Source organism: Pinus tabuliformis, chromosome 7 (assembly GCF_031772625.1).
Source record: "Pinus tabuliformis cultivar Carrire ecotype Pingquan chromosome 7, CPIR1, whole genome shotgun sequence".
Lineage (NCBI taxonomy): Eukaryota > Viridiplantae > Streptophyta > Pinopsida > Pinales > Pinaceae > Pinus > Pinus tabuliformis.
In genome coordinates this window covers 641,242,566-641,262,378 of record NC_142293.1, presented here as the reverse complement: position 1 = coordinate 641,262,378, position 19,813 = coordinate 641,242,566, and the positions used below count along the sequence as shown (strand labels likewise).

General features: G+C 39.2%; 1 protein-coding gene across 5 annotated transcripts in view; it reads right to left on the bottom strand.

Annotated features, from left to right (window-relative positions):
* Nucleotides 1–711: 711 nt before the first annotated feature.
* Nucleotides 712–19,813, bottom strand: part of LOC149249082 (Wound-responsive family protein) — a 239,986-nt gene continuing 220,884 nt past the window's right edge. For 3 of the 5 annotated variants that reach the window (XR_016266724.1, XR_016266722.1, XM_089458614.1), the window contains one exon: nucleotides 712–1,324. Coding sequence is in view for 2 of the 5 variants with exons in the window: in XM_089458614.1 (XP_089314740.1) it covers nucleotides 1,317–1,324 (8 nt within the window). In the remaining 3 variants the exon portion in view is untranslated. Of the gene's footprint in view, nucleotides 1,328–19,813 lie in introns of all 5 variants that reach the window. The other 2 variants (XR_016266723.1, XM_089458613.1) reach the window with 1 other exon arrangement.

Below are 19,813 nucleotides of genomic sequence, written 5' to 3'. Positions count from 1 at the left end.
CTTCTACGAAATACACCACTTCTAAAATTAACTTTATTATTCTAGAAATAATACATTATTAATCTAAGAAAACTATCTCACTATTCTAGAAATAATACATTATTAATCTAAGAAAACTATCTCACTAAAAAACCAAATAAACTAACTTTAGGATTATGAGGTTAACACTAAATACAATAGGACAAAAACTCGTATATAAACAATTGAAGGAAAGCATGAACTATCAAGCACTTAACACGCAATAACAATTATGATAAATCCAAGTAACATGGCCACATTGTTTTCATATATGCATTGCTCAATGCCGGACTCTGACAGATAAAGTGGCCGCAATTAGAGCATTTGAAATTCCTAAATATGTCCTTGGGATACCTGCTGATTAAGGCACCTCAGATGCAGAACAAGTATAGATCCACACCCAGGAAAGGAGACAGTAGTATTGGTGGCCACTGTGGTCATAGGTCCAGGGTGCCAAAGCAATGGAAACTGTGCCTCTTGCCACATCCCAGGCAATAAAATATAGGAAGACCAACCCAATGGCTGGGAGACTGTAAACATGATATAGGTGAACCCCTTTGATGCTGAAATGCTTTATGCCTTTACAAGTATGTGCTAGCCAGGAGGCTTCAGGCATGTCATCATGCCAACTAATTTTGCTAAAAAATGCTTGTAATTTCTCCAAACTAATGAAAATTCAGAATATATTCAGAATTAAAAGAACTGAAAGCCATTACTCCTAATTTATTGTTCATAACTTCATATGCACATTTTTATCAGTATCATATACAATTTACAAACACAATAAATACCAATATCCAGATCCAAAGACTGAAATTCAAGATCAGCCCTTCCGTATACTGGCTTTAAAACTGACTTCAAAACGAAATGCTTCTAAAAGGCTATTTCACATTCTTCTTCAATTCCTGTTACCTTAAAAGCAGGACTGGAGCCAATTCCATACTATATACATTTACTTGCTCCGCACCAAATAATAAACTAAACCACAGGGCATTAACAGATATATGAAAGAATTTCTTCCATAATAGGCAGTGTAATATTAAAAGCAGATTTAACATCTCATGCCTACACACATAATAGTGGCATAGTTAAAACTTATGCTACAGATGAACATATATACCAGTTAAGGCGAGACGACTCTATTTACATATGTACATGTCCGCATGACTGATATAAAACATCAGTTTCTGCTACAAGAAAGTCAAGATTAGCTCCAAGCCTCCAACTGTTATGTTTCCCGCAATCCAAAGCTGATTCTAGAATCCAAACAATTCAGCAGAGTATCTCCTTTGTTGATATCATCCATCTGCTGATCAAGAGCAAATGATTGTATCATGAAGCTTTAATTATACACTGAGCAAAAGCATAGAAACATTGGCCTTCAATAGTGAACCTACCCTTGGCTCATTGAAGGTAAAATTACACACAACTATATAAAACAACAGCGACTACTACTTAGCAATTAAAGCAGCAATCCATGTGAAGTAAACAGCATCACACAACACCCAAATTCAAAACGCAAACACACCCCTCAAAATTTCATGTCTTGCAAGTACAACACTCAGCTCTCACACATTCTTTGTTGTGAGCCTTGTTTTTTATAAAAAAGATACAAACGTCGGTCAAAAAATACATGTCACAGGAATCATTTGTTTCAAATTCTTCAGCTTCTAGGTCATTCCCTTCCACTTCCTATTGTGCTTTCTGCTTCAGTTTCCCTTTTAAGCCCTTTTGCTTCCTCTTTGCTGCATTCACAAAAATTATGTGATCTTCTTGTACTGCAGGTCGTGCCTTGCAATCCTTCAGCTTCTTCCAATCCACAACTTTTCCCTGTCACAACTTTTATAATATGCAACTTTCACTTGTAGCTTTTATAGGCCACAATCTACACTTGCGGTCAACATTTTCCCCACAATAATACAGCAATTCTATAACGGCATGTTCCAGAAAATAAGGAATGATATTGATGGCTGCACTCAATATTCTTTATTCATGCTAAGTTGGAATCTAGACAATCACTTTCTTTTCCAGGAGAAACCTTGTGGGGAAACCCACGTGATGCTTCTGCACCTCTGCGGATAGCATCCTCAGTAAATCATTGGCATAGACTAGAGCATCTAACTCAGGAATCTGGGCAAATCACTTATTTGAACATATACAAGAATAAGTTTTGTAAGGATATGTTTGAACAAAAGCGGCGATCTGAAAATTTTGGATATTTTACCCGAATGGAAAATTTACTTCTTTTAATAAATGTGATCTCAGACAAACAAAAAATAAGAACAGAAATGGAAGCAGAAAACCAACTACACAATTTACTTGTCTATTACTAATAATATATTTCTTCTTCCTCTCTAGCTCTTTCATCCAAGACTCCAATCTATTGTGTACAAAAAAGAAATTTCGTGTCTACTTCTAATTAACACTAAATTTGCCTACACAAATTTTGGCGTTAAGTTCCAGCATGTGTCTGTGTATATGATACGGGATGAGCTCAATATTACAGAGTTCACCATTTTGGCATTAAGGATTCACGGACATTTTACAGGGTGGACTCAACAATACTGAGTTCACAATTTGGCATCGATGGTCATGACTACCTTGGCCATATGGGTATATTGTTGCAGAGCTTTATTCTAGCTCAACCTTGTGCCAGAGTTGCAATGTATAAACATTTGGAGTTTATCCAAAGATCTACTTTTAGCAGGTTTCCAGTTCAAGCTTTTAGAGATCTATCTTTAGCCATTTTTCCCCATGCTTTGGATCAAAGTTGTTAGACACGGACTCAGGAAAGACTGAGATGGCCTAGGACTTGGCAAGGCTCAGTGACTCAACAAAACTTGGTTCAAGACTTAGCAAGGCTATGAAAATAGAAAAAGCTCAAAATGTAGACTGAGTTTGAGCTGTGTTTGAGCTGAGTCCGAGCTGGATCTACCTGAGTTAGTTGAGTCTAGACGAGTCCTAAGTCTCAGGGTGAGTATTAGCTAAGAATTAAGCTCCGTATGAGTCAAACTTCACTGCATTGGATTGAAACTCAAATTTGGGAGGATGCATGGGAGGATAAGTATAGTTAGATGAGCACTTTTAGATTCCTGATTCTGTAAATATTAGCGGTTTCTATTTTCAGAGACATAGTATTGAGTTCTTCAAATGGTTACTTTCAGATTTTCAAGATTCACTATCTTGGAAACTTTTTACTTTTAAACATTTTATCTTCCTTGAAATCTGGGAGTAGAGTTAGATATGTTGGAAAAAGTAACTATGTTCGGTCTTCAAAAATGTACTTGAGTCATTATGTAATGTACTTGTCAAAATAATTAAAAAATGATTTTTATTATTATTACTGTGACTTATTAAAGCATGGGTTTCATGTTTGGGTCACCATCTTTTAGGTCGAAGTCCCCATTGAAGACTTCTAGGATTTACTCTGAGCCTATAGAATTACTGTACATTTAAAGAGACCCTTCTTGGGCTTTTGAATCATGTAAAAAAGTCAAGTGTTAAGTCAAATATGAATTATGGAACCACCACACCATGTCGGCCTAAGAGAAGATCAAGTCAGCCTAAGACCCTATTCGACCCCACAAAAAGCCTATAAAAGGAAGGACATCGAATTCATTTGGAGCATCACTTCTCATTCTCTCTCTACTATGAAGAAGTGTGAAAATCTGTTTACAGGGCAGAAGTGCAAAGTAGGAAGCTGGGATAGTTTGTTGCCGGGGAGCTGAACTGAATGCGAATTTGGGGAAGTCTAACGAGTCAAGGAAAACCAAAATTTTGGTGGTCGTCTCTCTCTGTTTCGTGTGAAAATTCCTAGGATCTAACAATCTCAGGATTCCTACAGCAACCAACTGAATTTACTTCACCTAGATTGTAAATTACATTACAAGCTTATTTCAGATTTCTTCTTGAAACGTTGAAATAAATTACTGAAGCAACCTACACCAAATTAAATATGATTTTGAAACATAGAAACTAAGCAAGGAAAATAGAAACACATAGGACAGTTATTTTTTGACAATAGTCCCCTGAAAAACCCAATGCGAGAAAACCGGTGCAGCAACTCTGAGGGTTTATTATTATTAAGCAGTAGCGGATTTTGAATACATCACTGAATACTTCACAAGGTTATTCAATTACAGAGAGAAATACTGGTAGAAGCTTTGTGAGTTTACCTCACACAATCACTGGGGAAAAGTCTCGGCTATTCCGGTTGTTGGATGAGGTGCCCCTGGCAAGCCCTGCGCTGCCTCTAAGTTGTCCCAGCATCAACCCTCTCAAGCACAGCATCACCCAACTGGGGAATCGATCAGTAGCCCATAGTCACTGCTCTCAGCCTCTCAGTCTCACACCCCGACTTTTGGCTGCTGAAATTGAGTCACTGCACGGATTTTCAACTCTCTCTCTCCCTTTGCGTTGCTTCTGCGTGGCCCTTCTGGCCCTACGTTAGCCTCTGTGTCAAGGCTATTGGATCATTTCTTCCTCTCTCTACTGATGATTCTCCGGCTGAGAGTCTCTCTCTCTCCAGAAGTTGCTATCCCTACGCCTTTGCTGCAAGAAATCTCCTCAATCGATTTTCTCCCTGAGAACTTTTTTAGAAAAATCGATTTCCTTGATCTTTCAGTGTGTTTTCCAAATGACCCTCAAGCCCCTTCTTATATCTTCTTGTTGGACAACCAACGACCTAGATTAAATCATAATCAAAGGCTCAGATCGTTTTGGCTTGATCCGTGGCTTTTTCTAGAAGTTTCACCTCTGATTAGATTAATACCCATTAATATTTTAATTTTCCTAAGTTTAGACTTAGGAACCCCATTAAAAATATTAATTATTTTAATAAAATCACTTATGGGTGGAATTTCCCAAAACTTTTTCTGGGTTCTTTGGAATACATGTGCCTAAGCCTCCCTGCAAAATTTGAGGCTTAGAGCACCTCTGATGCTACCCCAAATCAACACTCCCTCTTAGCGAGAAATGTGCTCTAGCAATACACTGCTACTGCAAACTGCTCTGACTCTGAAGCATCATCCTCTGCGCTGTTGAAGTCTGACATGTTGTCCGCCAACTATTGTGCTGTTGCTGCTACTGTACTGCTTCCTTTGACACTGCCACTGCCAATGCTACATCTGTACTACGACTCCCTCTCAAATGCTGCATCTGTTGTGCTGCTAGCACTGCCACTGCTAACACTACATCTGTATTGCAACTCAATTGTTGAGAGAAGCAACTGAAAACACCCAAAACCGAACAAGTATCCAGTGGATACACCTCGGTGCTGAAATCTTGACTGCTACTAGTCCTACGCTGTCCTCTGAAGCCACTGCGCCGCTGAAGCTCTGCACTGCTGCCTCTCTGCTCTACGTTGCTCACATTCTGTCGCTACTAACTACTGCATTTGTCGAATCAACACTCCATGGCACCAAATGAAAACTCCTCCATCCCGCTATTACTGATCATGGGCTCCCGTACGAAGGTGATGATCCAAGAGGTGGGCTCCTCAAGGATCCTTCCCATCCGTAGCTCTATCGAACTATAGTTCTATATCAGCCCACCTCCCTCCTAGAGGTAATTTGGTTTTCTTGGCGAATTTCTCCTCCTATTCAATCTTTGCGGCTGCAACCTTAGGATCATGCTTCTCATCCTTATCCTTTTTCTTCAAAGGATACTGGGATGCATAGTGGCCTATCTCGCCACATATGAAACATTTCACCTTGGAGACATCCTTCTTTCGTCTCTGTTGCCCTTGTTGTCCCTTTGATGCAAGCGCTGTGTTATGCTCCTCCTCTACTTTGGGCTTCGACCCACTATTGTTGCTGCTTCTGTCAAGTTTTACCTTGATCAGGTCTCTCCTCAGCTCTTCTTGTTTCAAAGCTGCCCACATCTCGTCCCAATTTGGCAATAATGTTGCTCTGCGCAAGATACTCTGGACAAAGACTTGCCATTCGTCCAAGAGGGAATTTAGAGCCAGTCTCACTAACTTCGAATCCTAAGGTGTGTGCCTCGTAGCTGACAACTCATCACGGGTTTCCTTCAGTGTCGTGAGGAATAAATCCACACGTTCTCCCTTCTACATCTAAGCAGATCTCAGCTTCTGCTCTAAGTACATCTTCCGCTGCTCGGAAGATCCCTGATACAATGTGGCCAAGGCATCCCACATCTCCTTAGTAGTCCCTTTGCTAGCAACGTGGCATACCACATGATCCTTGACTCCATCTAGGATCATTCTCTTGGCCTTTGACATCTCAGCCTTGTACTTCTCTAGCAGATCTGCATCCGCAGGTTCAACTACCACATTATCAGCGTACGTCTTGAGGGCATGCTCATCAAGGAAGAAAGACATTCTAGCCTTCCAAATGACGTAGTTGGAAGCCTCGTCTAGCCTGTCCTGATCCCTCAAGCCACTAGTTGCCATATCCTCTGAAAAATGTCGAATAGCTCCCTCTTTCTCCCAACTGCGTAGCTCCTAGGCTACCTTACACACTCCTTGATGGAGCTGGTACGCTACTGCTCCTCTGTTGCTCAGCAAATGAGAAATACAGATTTCCGCAGTAAGAAAACACTGACGAAGTATTCCCTCACTATGGGATCTGCTTCCTCCTTCAGATGACTTTTTTACCCAACACTCAGCTTGCAGAAAACTGCGTCCCTCTAGCTCTGTGTGTGGCTTTGCGTAGCTCTCTCTGCCTCAGCAAATTCTTGATTCGACAGTCTTACCACTCTGTCGACTCACTTAGAGAGAGACACCCACAAAAATACAACTCTCCTGGCTAGAACTGCGCAATCCCTCAGATTCGAACTACTGCTTACTGCAGCAAGTTGGCCCTTGCTTCAGTGCTAGATCTTCTCTTTCCTGTTTCACATCAATAGCTCTGATACCATGTGAAAATTCTTAAGATCTAACAATCTTAGGAATCCTACTACAACCAACTGAATCTACTTCACCTAGATTGTAAATTACATTACAAGCTTATTTCAGATTTCTTCTTGAAACATGGAGGTAAATTACTGAAGCAACCTACACCAAATTAAAATGATTTTGAAACATAGAAACTAAGCAAGAAAAATAGAAACACATAGGACAGTTATTTTTGGACAATAGTCCCCGGAAAAAACCAATGCAGAAAAACCAGTGCAGCAGCTCTGAGGGTTTATTATTATTAAGCAGTAGCAAATTTTGAATACATCACTGAATACCTCACATGGTTATTCAGTTACAAAGAGAAAAACTGGCAGAAGCTTTGTGAGTTTACCTCACATAATCACTGAGAAAAAGTCTCGGTTGTTCCGACTGTTGGATGAGGTGCCCCTAGCAAGCCCTGTGCTATCTCTGCGCTGCCTCTACATTGTCCCAGCGTCAACCCTCTCAGGCACAACGCCACCCAACTGGGGAATTGATCAGTAGCCCAGAGTCACTGCTCTCAGCCCCCTGGTCTCACACCCCGCCTTTCGGCTGCTGAAACTAACTCATTGCACTGATTTTCGACTTTCTCTCTCTCCCTCTGCGTTGCTTCTGCGTGGCCCTTCTGGCCCTGCATCAAGGCTACTGGATCGCTTCTGCCTCTCTCTATTGATGATTCTCCGGCTGAGAGTCTCTCTCTCTCCGGAAGCTGCTATCCCTGCCCCTTTGTTGCAAGAAATCTCCTCAATTGATTTTCTCCCTGAGCACTTCTCACTTCAGAAAAATCGATTTCCTTGATCTCTTAGTGGGTTTTCCAAATGACCCTCAAGCCCCTTCTTATATCTTCCTGTTGAACAACCAACGACCTAGATTAAATCATAATCAAAGGCTCAGATCGTTTTGGCTTGATCCGTGGCTTTTTCTAGAAGTTTCATCCCTGATTAGATTAATACCCATTAATATTTTAATCTTCCTAAGTTTAGACTTTAGGAACCCCATTAAAAATATTAATTATTTTAATAAAATCACTTCTGGGTGGAATTTCCCAATATGCTATCTGGGTTTTTTGGATTACGTGTGCCCAAGCCTCCCTGCAAAATTTGAGGCTTAGAGCACATCCGATGCTACCCCAAATCAACATTTCGTGCTTTGGATTGGGAGATCGACGTCTTCCAAGTTGAACTGCTGCAGGAAGCTATTAGCTGCTGCATAGTCAAAGTTGATGGGAAAGAGGTCAATCTTCTGGAGGCTGACTTGGTGTGGAGGGAAGGTTTACTCAAGGTCTAGACTGGGTTTTCCCCTCGAGGGGGGTTTTGCCGTGGCATGTTCCTACATCTTGTGTTCATTGTTTTATGTGTTGCTTCTTTTGGTAATTGCTTGATGACCTAAAGAAAGAAGATATTAACAATTGTAATAATAAGAAACATCACAAGTAATTATCAAGATCGAGAAAATCTTTATTGCCTTTTTGATTTTCCAACATGGTTTCAGAGCTTTGGTGAAGAAATAAGAAAAAGGCAGATCTATTCATAGGCACTATCTCAGGGAAGGAGTCTTATCATATTCAAGGAAGATGTCTAACTCTATCAAGGGTGAGAATAAGCTTGAAGGATCATCTAACTTCAGATCTCAGAAGAAGAGGATTGACCTAATCTTCGAGAAGAACAAGGTGCTAGATTTGGTAAAAGGAAATGTAAAGAAACCTTCCGAAGAAGCCAATGATGCCGACAAAGCGAAATTTAGGGATCTAGAATTGGTGGTTATGACTCTAATGGTAGAAGGGATAAATGACAATCTTGTCCCATTCATAGCTAACATCGATCATGCTCAGGAGATGTATGAAGCCTCGTCAAAACTACTCACTATTAAGAACATTGGTCAAGTAGCACGTTTGAAGAATGAGCTGAGGAAAAAGAAGATGACTAAAGAAGATATTGTTGCAACCTTCTTTGTGAAGATAGCTAGACTCAAGGATGATCTTTTAGCCATCGATGAGATTATTCCAGACAAAGAATTGGTGATCACGGCTATATTAGGATTGCCACCCTCTTGGGGTGCATTTGCTTCAGGTCTCAACAGTTGGAAGGTAGCTCCCACCTTTGAAGAATTATGGACCGCATGTAGTCAAGAAGAATTAAGGATCTCAATGGTTGCCAATCTTGAAGAAGTATCAAATGCTTATGTTGCTCATCATAAAGGAAAGAGATCGAAGGGACGAAGGAAGAAAGTTGACATGTCTAAGATAGAGTGCTATCAATGTCATAAGAAAGGTCACTACAAGAGTGATTGCCCTGAGAATCCAAGGAATAAGAAGAGAGGAAGAGATCAAGCCAACTTTGCTGAAGAAGGAGACTCAAAGAAAGTCAAGCCTGAAGAATCCGACATTAGAGACTTACACTATTAACTCATTTGCGTTACATTACTTGTTTTATATTTTTTAGAATTTATAGGTTTTTAACATATCTTTGGAAAAGACAATTTTGTATTGCTTCAAGTTTGCAAGTTTCCCTCAAGCTTTGGAGGGAGCTCCCAACAATTCTTAGAGATAAGTATCTTATGTCTTTTTAGTTTTGGGTTCATGTACTCATTTAGTTTTGATTATATCAAATACTAATCACCTTTCTCCCTCAGTTATCTTGGTTAGGGAAAACATCTGCAAGAAGGAGGATCTTTCAAGACAAGGTTAGTCAAGAAACAAAGGTATGTTTTGAATAGATTGATTGAATTATTCATTTGATAATCTATTGCTAACTCTGTCATGACTAGTTGTATTGAATCCTCGTGATTCTTGTTTAGGTGATTCATCTCTTGATAAATCTACCCACCCCACTCATATTCTTGATTGACTATGTAGAACCCTAGACAGGTTCTGGAAAACCCTAATTGAAGGGTATGTTAATGTGAATGCTTAAAATCCTAAGTAGCTTAGGGATATTCTAAAATGCTATTTGAAGTCTTATTGATGATGTCTTGTTTGGCATTTTGGTGTGATCGAGAAATCCTAACTTGTTAGGATTGAGTGATAAGGTTTGAAATCCCGGAACCTTTGAAGTTTTGGTAATATAGGGTTTGCTATGTTTCCACATTGAAAACCCTAGCACATCGGGTTTGGTGGAATGTGTGAGCAAGACCCTTATATTGTCTTAGAAATGTTTCCTTTGGTGTGTGTGGGTTTGACTGATCAATCCCTAGTATAATCAAATGATTGTGTGTCTAACTCTTATTTGATATTGTTATGAAGTTGGGTTTGACTAACACATGATATAAAATGTATTGCATGACGATAAAATTTAGGCATATATAGATACGTCCTTTTGATTTAAAACCCTAGCTTGGTCTAGGTGAGATGTATTGATGTTATTGGACATATGATATGCTTATGTATGGTTATGAATTCCTAGATATGTGTTGACCTAGTCATTGATGGTCATGAGATTTAGGATTTAAGGGAAGTCCTTGGCTGAGATTCTAGGATGACGATGTCTGAAAAATCTAGGGTGTTAATAGCTAAACCTTAGTAAAGTTAAAATTGTCTAGTATGTGTGATATAACAATCTGAAATGTATTGGATGATTGTTGAAAATGAAGTTCTAGGGTTTTGCAGTTAAATCCTAGTAGTAACATTGTCTAGTGTGAAATGTAACAATCTGAGATCTATGCATGCAATGATTGTTGAGATTGTGGAAACAGAATTCTAAGGTCTTGAAAGTAAACCTTAGTCAAAGTAAAATCTCTGGAATATGATGATTTGAGATTTGTATAAGATTGTTGAATTTGTAAGAATTGGAATTCTAGGGTTTTGTAGTTGAACCTTAGTCGAAGTAGAAATCTCTGATAAGTGTTATTTTGAGATTTGTGAAGAGATTGTTGAAATCTGAATTTTGGTTGAGCTTGACGATTGCTTGGAAATCTAGCGTTTGTAAACTAACCCTACTGGTAGCTGGTAATGTTAGTGATTGTTTGATGGTTGATAAAAAATCTAGGGGTTGGAACTAACCCTAGTGGAAGTTGGTCAAGTTATTGACTAAGTCGTGATTGACTTTGATGGATTTGTTTGAAATCTAGGATTTGTATGAATCCCTAGTGAGAAGTCTAACATATAAGTTTTGAAATTTTGTTAGATACTTTGAAGAGCTATATTTGTGTGAATTATTTCTAGGGTTTGCTATATGTTGTAGTAAGGTATGTCATACCTTTGGAAGACATAGTAAAACCCTAGATGGAATGAATGTTGTTATGAAGTAGTCTATGGTGTACAACAATGTCCCTAGCAAGATGATGAAGAGTATATGTCTCTTGTTTGTAATTGAGTTTGGGTATCTGATATGAATAAAGATGAAATACTTTTGTGATTTTGATATAGCTAACATCATGCTTTTGTAGAATTGGTTGTACCTGCTATTGAAGTTGTGCAGGAACACAATCTTCAACTTGGTGAAGATGCTCATTAATGTGATAAGCATGATGGGGATGATGATAACTCTGATGAAATGGTTGGAAGCCATGAAAGATTCTCCGATGTCGAAAAGAAGTTGATCTCCTGGAGGAAGCATGAATAGAAGAGATCTCTGTAATATTAAGAGGGAGTCCGGGTAAAGAGGTGCTTCCTGATTGAGAGGGAGGGCATAGCTTGGTATTAATTTTGGAGGGTATGTTGCTGCATGAGAAGTAGGAAGGAAATCATATGATCGAGGAATCTTCTGTCAAGTATTCGATTGATAGTCCTACTACTATGGAAAGATGAGAAACAACATCTGTTGTCTATAAAACCTCGGAGGTTTGTATTTGACTATGTACATGTGAAAGTATATTATTGATTGGGGTTGTGTTTGTATAAGTGAATCTCTCGAAGGATTTGATAGCATGTTGGTTACTAATTAGCTTGATTGGGAGAGATTGGTCATTCCTGATCTGCTGGATCAAGCAGTGTTGAGGCCTTGTGAGTGAAGCATTGCCTGCGAAGACATCTGGCTGACACTTTGTGTTGATCTCTGAGTCCCCAAAGTTGGAAAGGTGGTGTTGATTATTGAGCTATGTTTTGGATACACACTTCGGTGCCTAAATTGTTGAGTGAATGGTTGGATAGATTGCCCTGGTCAAGAATCGAGTCCATGACATTGTGGTGCCTAAAGTTCTTCATGGTTCATATAGTTTGAGATCTTCCATTGTATATGTACATTATGAATACCTCCCTAGTTAAGAGGAGTGTTGGAAAAAGTAACTATGTTCGATCTTCAATAATGTACTTGAGTCATTATGTAATGTACTTGTCAAAAGAATAAAGAAAATAATTTGTATTATTATTATTGTGACTTATTAAAGCATGGGTTTCATGCTTGGGTTACCATGTTTTAGGTCAAAGTCTCCATTGATGACTTCTAGGATTTATTCTGAGTCTATAGAATTATTGTACATTTAAAGAGACCCTTCTTGGGCTTTTGAATCATGTAAAAAGGTTAAGTATTGAGTCAAGTATGAATTATGGAACCTCCACACCATGTCAACCTAAGAGAAGATCAAGTTGACCTAAGACCCTATTCGACCCCACAAGAAGCCTATAAAAGAAAGGATATCAAATTCATTTGGAGCATTACTTCTCATTCTCTCTCTACTAGGTAGAAGTGCCAAAATTTGTTAGCTGGGCAGAAATACAAAGTAGGAAACTGGGATAGTTTGTTGCCAGGAAGCCGAAGTGAATGCGAGTTTGGGGAAGTCTAAGGAGTCAAGGAAAATCAAAATTTTGGTGGTGGTATCTCTCTATTTCGTGCTCTGGATTGGGAGATTGAAGTCTTCCATGCTGAACTGCCGCCGGAAGCTATTAGTTGCTACAAGTTTGCTGCATAGTCAAAGTTGCTGGGAAAGAGGTCAATCTTTTGGAGGCTGACTTGATGTGGAGGGAAGGTTTGCTCAAGGTCCAGGGTGAAGAGTCTCAAAGAATACTATTGAAAGGAAGAATTACTTTGACTGGTTTTCCCCTCGAGGGGGGTTTTTCCCTGGCATGTGCCTATATCTTGTGTTCATTGTTTTGTGTTGTTGCTTTTGGTAATTGCATGATGAACTAAAGAAAGAAGACATAAAGAATCGTAATAATAAGAAACATCACAAGTAATTATCAAGATCGAGAAAATCTTTACTGCCTTTCTGATTTTCCAACAAGATAGCTATTGGAGAAATCTGCTTGGGGTTTTGATTATGTGAACTTTGAAATATTTAGGACCTTGGTCAAAGCCAATCAAACATGGTCAACTTGAGATCCTTCAGAGATTTGGTATGATGGATTGCAAATCCATGGCGAATCCCATGGTGACTAACTTGAAGAAGTTAAGAGGCTCTGACTCTAGATTGGTAGATACATCTATGTATAGGCGGTTGATTGGTTCGTTGATATATTTGGTTAGTACCAAAATGGACATATGCTTTGCTATGAATACATTGAGCCATTTCCAGCTTGAATTGAGACATGAACATTGGATTACAGCGAAGCACATTTTGAGATATTTGTGTGGTACAATGAATTATGGCTTGAGATTTGTTGCAAACAAGGATGTATAGCTTCAAGGATATACAGATGTTGATTGGGCAGGAAATGTTGAAGATAGGAAGAGTTCCTCGAGAGTATGCTTCAGTTTGGGATCTGCCATGATATCGTGGATAAGCAGGAAGTAGAGGTCGATTGCACTCAACACTACTGAGGCAGAGTACATCACAGCCAATGAGGCTTGTACCGAAACAATATGGCTCTGGAAGTTGTTTGCAAGATTGTTCGGCGGCCGACCAAGAATTGGAACTGACAGTGATAATCAAAGTTGTGTGAAGCTTTTAGAGAATTCCGTGTTCCATAACAGGTCGAAGCATATTAGATCAAGTACCACTACATCCATGCCATGGTGTAGAGGAGAGCAATAAGGCTCGAGTACAACTCCACTGATGAGCAGACAATTGATGTTCGGACAAAGCTGTTGCTAAGAGACAAGTTCATGTACTCCAGAGACAAGTTGGGGCTTGTGGAGATTACCCCTCTTGTTGAGAGGGAGTACTGATATGTCTGCAGCATGGATGGAAATTCTCCTGAAAGGAAGGATGGGTACAAGAGACCTAGAGTGCTCAACAAGCAGGGTTGAGTGAGTGTCTCTTGGAGGAGGACCTGGATCACACACCAGGAATGGTGGAGTGAGGTCTTGGAACCTAATCACACACCAAGCATGGTGGAGTGAGGTCCTTTAGCATATGGACTTTGATCACACACCAGGAAGGGTGAAGTGAGGTCCATGACCTTGATCACACACTGGATAGGCTGGAGTGAGGTCCATTCAACATCTAACCCTGATCACCAACCAGGAAGGGGTTGAGTGAGGTCTTGGCCCAGATTGCTCACCAGAAAGGGGTTGAGTGAGGTCTTGGCCTAGAGTGCTCACCAGGAAGGGTGAGTGCGTGCTTGCTAGTTGAGGGTCTCAACATTTTGGCCTAGGAAGAGGCCATGGGATTCAAGGATCGATCACTCTGGAGGAGTGAGTCCTAATATGTTGATGACATTGCCATGGGTTTGGTACTGACCTAGATATGGCCACTAGTAGATGTTGATGATAGATGATGATGCTCGTAATGATGGATAACCCTTCTAGTAGAGAAAATTGTTCAATTTGAGAACACCTATGATAGTGATTATGAATACCTCCCTAGTTAAGAGGGAGTGTTGAATTTGTAAGTATGGTCAATCTTCATAATGTATATTTACTCACTTGATGTACATGTATTTATCATTGTAAGGCACATTTATAAATGCTAAAGTCAAAAAAAAAATGAGTCAAAGTACCATTGAGACTTTGTAAAGATGAAAATTTGAATTTTTGAAATGAATTTTTGGCTCCAAATGTGACAAGTTGGCTTCCCTCCAAGTTAAGTCAGCCCTGGCTCCAAAAGACACGCATTCGACCTAGACAAATCACTATATAAAGACAACACCTCCTCCTCCACTTGGGCATTCAATCTCACACAAGCCAAGTTCTAGCAAGCAAGCGAAGGACAAGAAGGACGATGTAGGACGAAAGAGGACGCTGAAATCTCTCTTTTCTCTCTCTCTAGCAACTCGCACGTGTGGACTACTCTCTCTCTCTCTATGGTCACATTTTCTAGGGAAACTATTGTAGAGGGGCAAAATTTCTAGGTAACTGGGGCAACTGTTGCAGGGCCAAAATTCTAGGGCAACTAGCAATTGCAAGACGGTTGAAATTATGGGCCAACCAAACAGAGCAAATTGCAAGATCAAATTGGGATACTTGACTTGGACGAGAAGACCAGGTTTGACCATAGGTATAGGTGTGTCTCTAGTTGAACAAGAATAATTTCTTTATTGAAAAAGGTTGTTATGTTTTTCCCCCTGGTGAGTTTTCCCAAGGTAAATCTTGTCTTCTTTTGTGTATTATGATCCCTACTATTATTTATGGTTTAATTTGTTGAAGTATAATTGTTGAATGATACATTGGAATAAGCTAAAAGAAGATCTAAATCAAAAGTGTTTATCAAAATTTCAGAAATATTGTGCTAACCCTAATTGCACTAAAAAAATAAACAATTAGGAGTTGTTTCTTGGTACAATAGAAAGTAGAAGTTTGTGGCACTGAGTTTAGCTGAGGCAAAGTACATAGCAACGAGCATGGCTATGTGTGAGGCCATTTGGCTTCGAAAGAGGATAGAGATGATAGTGATACGCCGCGACAATCAGAGTTGCATCAGGATGTCAGAGAATCAAGGGTTTCACAATAGGTCCAAGCATATAAACATCAGGTACCACTTCATCAATGATTGTTTGCAGTGTAGGATTGTCCAACTACAGTATATACCTACAGATGAGCAAGTAGCAAATATTTTAACAAAAGCTTTGGGGAAGGCGAGGTTCATCTTCTTCAAAGACAAGTTGGGCGTTATATAGAACACCTTCCTCGCTAAGAGGGTGTGTTAGTTTGTGTAGCTTAGACAAATGTTCTAGTCTCAAATTGTGTCTATGACGCTAGGGAACACATTTTCTCTAATACCCAGAAAAGATTTCGTGAGAAAATGCCTTGATTAGATTTAATTAAGCAGTTAATTAATTTTCCTAAGTTTAACTTAGGGAAATAAGCTTAATTAATCAGTGTTAATTAGGGTAAATTGATTTTCCTCTAGAGACTTTCGAAATAGTCATGAGAAGAGGTCAAGATGATTTTATCCATCGATTGTGATTAGATCATGGCCATTGATTTGTCAGTGAGAGATTATAAGAGGAAATCGAAGGGCATTTGGAGAACACATCGAGACACAAAGTTCCAGTGATAGCAAGGGTGTAGAGGCAGCGTAGGGACATCATCAGTAGGGGTTTCAACAGAGATTGCCGAAGAGATTTTTCACAAAGATTTCTAGGGAGAATTGGAGATCGATTTTTTTGTAGAGAAAGGAAAATTTTTCAGCAGTACAAGTTGCTCCAGCAGGGGGTGTGAATTACCCTAGCAAGAAGTGTGAATTACTTAGAAAGGGAGAAATTTCATCTTATATAAGGGTAGACTACTATATATAGGCGTGAAAGGTATCCGCATTTCAGAAGTACAGAAGTCCGGATAATACTTTGAATTCAGATGCGCTGTCACAATATACAGTTCAGATGAGAGTGCAGAAGAAAGTTCGGATAAGAAGCTCGCACTAGGGTACAAGAGTATAAAGATAACCTCGGTGTAGTCAAGGGAAAACTCTTGGTACAACAAGAAGAAATATTAGTGAACAAGTTTCAATACTAGCATAAAGAAGATCTCCATGTCTCGGTTTAACAAACACAGCCTTAGTGTCACTACAGTACGTTGCTATCACAGATTGGTGATCGTCACAGATTGGTCTATCCAGAGTTTGTTATGAAGCTATCTCTGCATCTTTTGTTTCGATGTCTCTACAGTGAGGAAGGCTCAGTACTATCACAACTAACGATATCAATGAAGACTCAAATGCCATCACAGAAATAAGATCTCTTTGACAAGGTATTGGTGGAAGCTACGTCTCAATGCTAAGAAGAGCGAAGTGGAAGAGCAATCAAGAAGAATGATGATAGTCAAGAGAACTTGTGTCTTGGTCTTGGAGAGGCTAATAGGTCAAGGGTCTTGGTCTTGGTATTCGTCATTTGGAATCTCTATAAGAAGAATTTGTGTGGGTTTTCCTCTCAGAGTGAGAGGTTTTGGCCCTGGCTGATAGCCTACATGATGTGTCTCTTGTCTATTTATGTTCATGCATTGCTTACTGTTTGATGAATAAAAACACTAATAATATAAGAATAAGAAGATCCTAATCCAAAGAAGTAAATAACATTCACAAGCAGTTACTAATCAAGAGAAATCACCTAATTCATGATGCCCTAGATTTCTCAACATGAGAGAGGGCCGAAACTTGGAGGCTGAGTTTTCCTTCGACGGGCTAAGAATTCCACTGCATAAGTTGTACAACTACGAGGGCCAAAGTTTGCATGTACAGGGAGAGCTCTGCTAGGGCCGATTCATCTTCTAGAGCAGGTATTTTTCAGGAGGTTGAATTCATCCTTAGGCCGTAAATCCTAGGGCATGTTCTAGGTTTTAATATTGTTCTATTTCCTGTGTAATTTTTGTGGGTTTAGGCCCTAAATTTTCTAGATTTAAATATAAAGCGAAGGGAGAATTACTGGGTTAACTTTTGTTGTCTTCTACTGATTTTCTATTTATTTTTCTATTGCAAATTTACTCTTTAAAAGTTGAGAATATTAGTGTATTTAATTTCTTAGTTTCAAATCTTTATTTCGGTAAAAATTACATTTTGGGTAAAATAATTGTGAAAAAATTAAATCAGATCAAGGGTTAAAAGTTCAACATTTTACATAATGAGTTTACTAGTAAGGAGATTTCTATGAGACTAGTGAATGTACACCCTAATTTTTTTTCCATAGTTTGGAACATTGGCAAAGATCTTATTCACCACCATATAGGATATTCCTATCAATGAGTGGGAGAAGAACTGCGCACCTCTACATTGCTTGGCTAATTCATTAAATCCCAAATACAATAATGATTAGTGGTTCAATGTTGAGCATGTAATCTTTTCTCCTATTCATCTCTTGCAGTCGGCAGCCAACATGCCCCCAACTGGCTTAGCAGTACCACAGAATCAGGCAGTTGATCCAAAGCCCAGATGAGGTTTGTCTCATACCTTGAGACATGGGAAGGCTAGCACCATCTTCAGTGCTCTCAACATTGGAGTAGAGAGAGGCATATTGACCACTTGGGGACCCATGAGATCCCTTTTTGTGCCCCATGCCAAAGATTGGGGCCCACAAAGGATTTTGTTCGTGATCTAGGGCCCAACCCCTAGAAAATAATTTTAGAGGGTCTCTACACTCATCATGGCACTTGTAGCCTTCGACGTTAGCCCTAAAGAAGCCTACGCTAGCATGACATCATCCTTTTGGCTTGATCATGTGGAGATTAATTTTAATTCACAAAAGCTACTAGGTTGGTTTATGACCTAGGCCATTATTTGCTCATTATTTTATGATTGGAGGGGCTTGTAGGCTAAATTAGATCTCTATATTCCTCATAAATAGAAGAGACATTCATTGTAACTTCTCATCATCACACCTTTGGAAATTTGGCCTCACTAGAGGAATTTAGACTTGATCTCTTGTGGATGTTTGGAGATCTTTGGATGCATTTTGATATTTGGACTTGATCTTGGATATTATTTGGATCTATTCTTAGCTCTAATGGATGGAAATATTGCATGTTCTATTGTAAGAGCACTTTATTGTTGAATATCTATTTCTTAATGTATAATGTATGGAATTATTGATTCTAGGTTATGCTAAATTGTGCCCTAATTTGTTGAAGATTAATTGAATTTCTATCTAGATGAATATTGGATGCATTACTCATACATAACATGTAATGAATTGTCCTAGTGGTGAACTCCTTGAAGCTCTCCCATGAAAATCCAATTATCCATTGCATAGGTAAATGCTTGAGATTTTGTTCCTAGGGCATCAAATTTCAATCTCCTTAGGAACATTTTTTGCTAATCTATCTCATCACAGAATCCATATTCCCAAGGGACAAGGGATTGGTCTAATTGGTTGGTGATCAAACTCTATTTTTATCCATATTTTCTCTCTCCTAATTCGGCCCTTTCAAGGCCAAGCTAGGAAACTAGGGCTTCATGTGAATCCCTAGGCAAGTAGAGTTTTGGTGGTTAGAGAGCCTAAAAATCAAGGGGATAGTCTTTTCCACAAAATCTATCTTTTTGGTGGGTATCCACTTCAATCTCATCCATAAACCTTCTTGCCCTAGTTGTTTTCTAAGAGGGAAACCTTAGTTTTCTTTGCATAGACTTAAGGGTTTGTTACCCACCACCTGTGGATAGTATCCAAAGGAGAAAATGTTTTCTCCTAGATGATCCTCAGCCAGTAGTCCCTTGCAGCCACTAGATAGCTCGATGTGCCACTATCTCTACCACCTGAGCTAGCCGTGTGCTCCCTCGCCCATCTAGTATGATCATATGTTTGAAGGTGGGCCTTTGTTAATTTTTGATAACAATGGTATGTTCTATACTTCAACACAATTTACTTCAATGTTCCTTATTAGCCTAATGACAATTTCAAACTATTTTTAGTAGCAATCACATTAACTTAAACACATTGATAGTAAATGCAGACAGAACATAAAAACATGTGCAGAAGACAAGCCAAGACAAGAGGACACAAGATTTGGCGAATGCTAGGGAAAAACCCCAAAGTGGGGAAAACACTTTGATCAAATCTTCTTATTATTATTCAATAGTTTAGTAGAGAGAGAGAGAGAGAGAGTACAAATATCAAGTTTACTTGCCCAAAATTGTCCTGTCAAAATCAACAGTCAACTG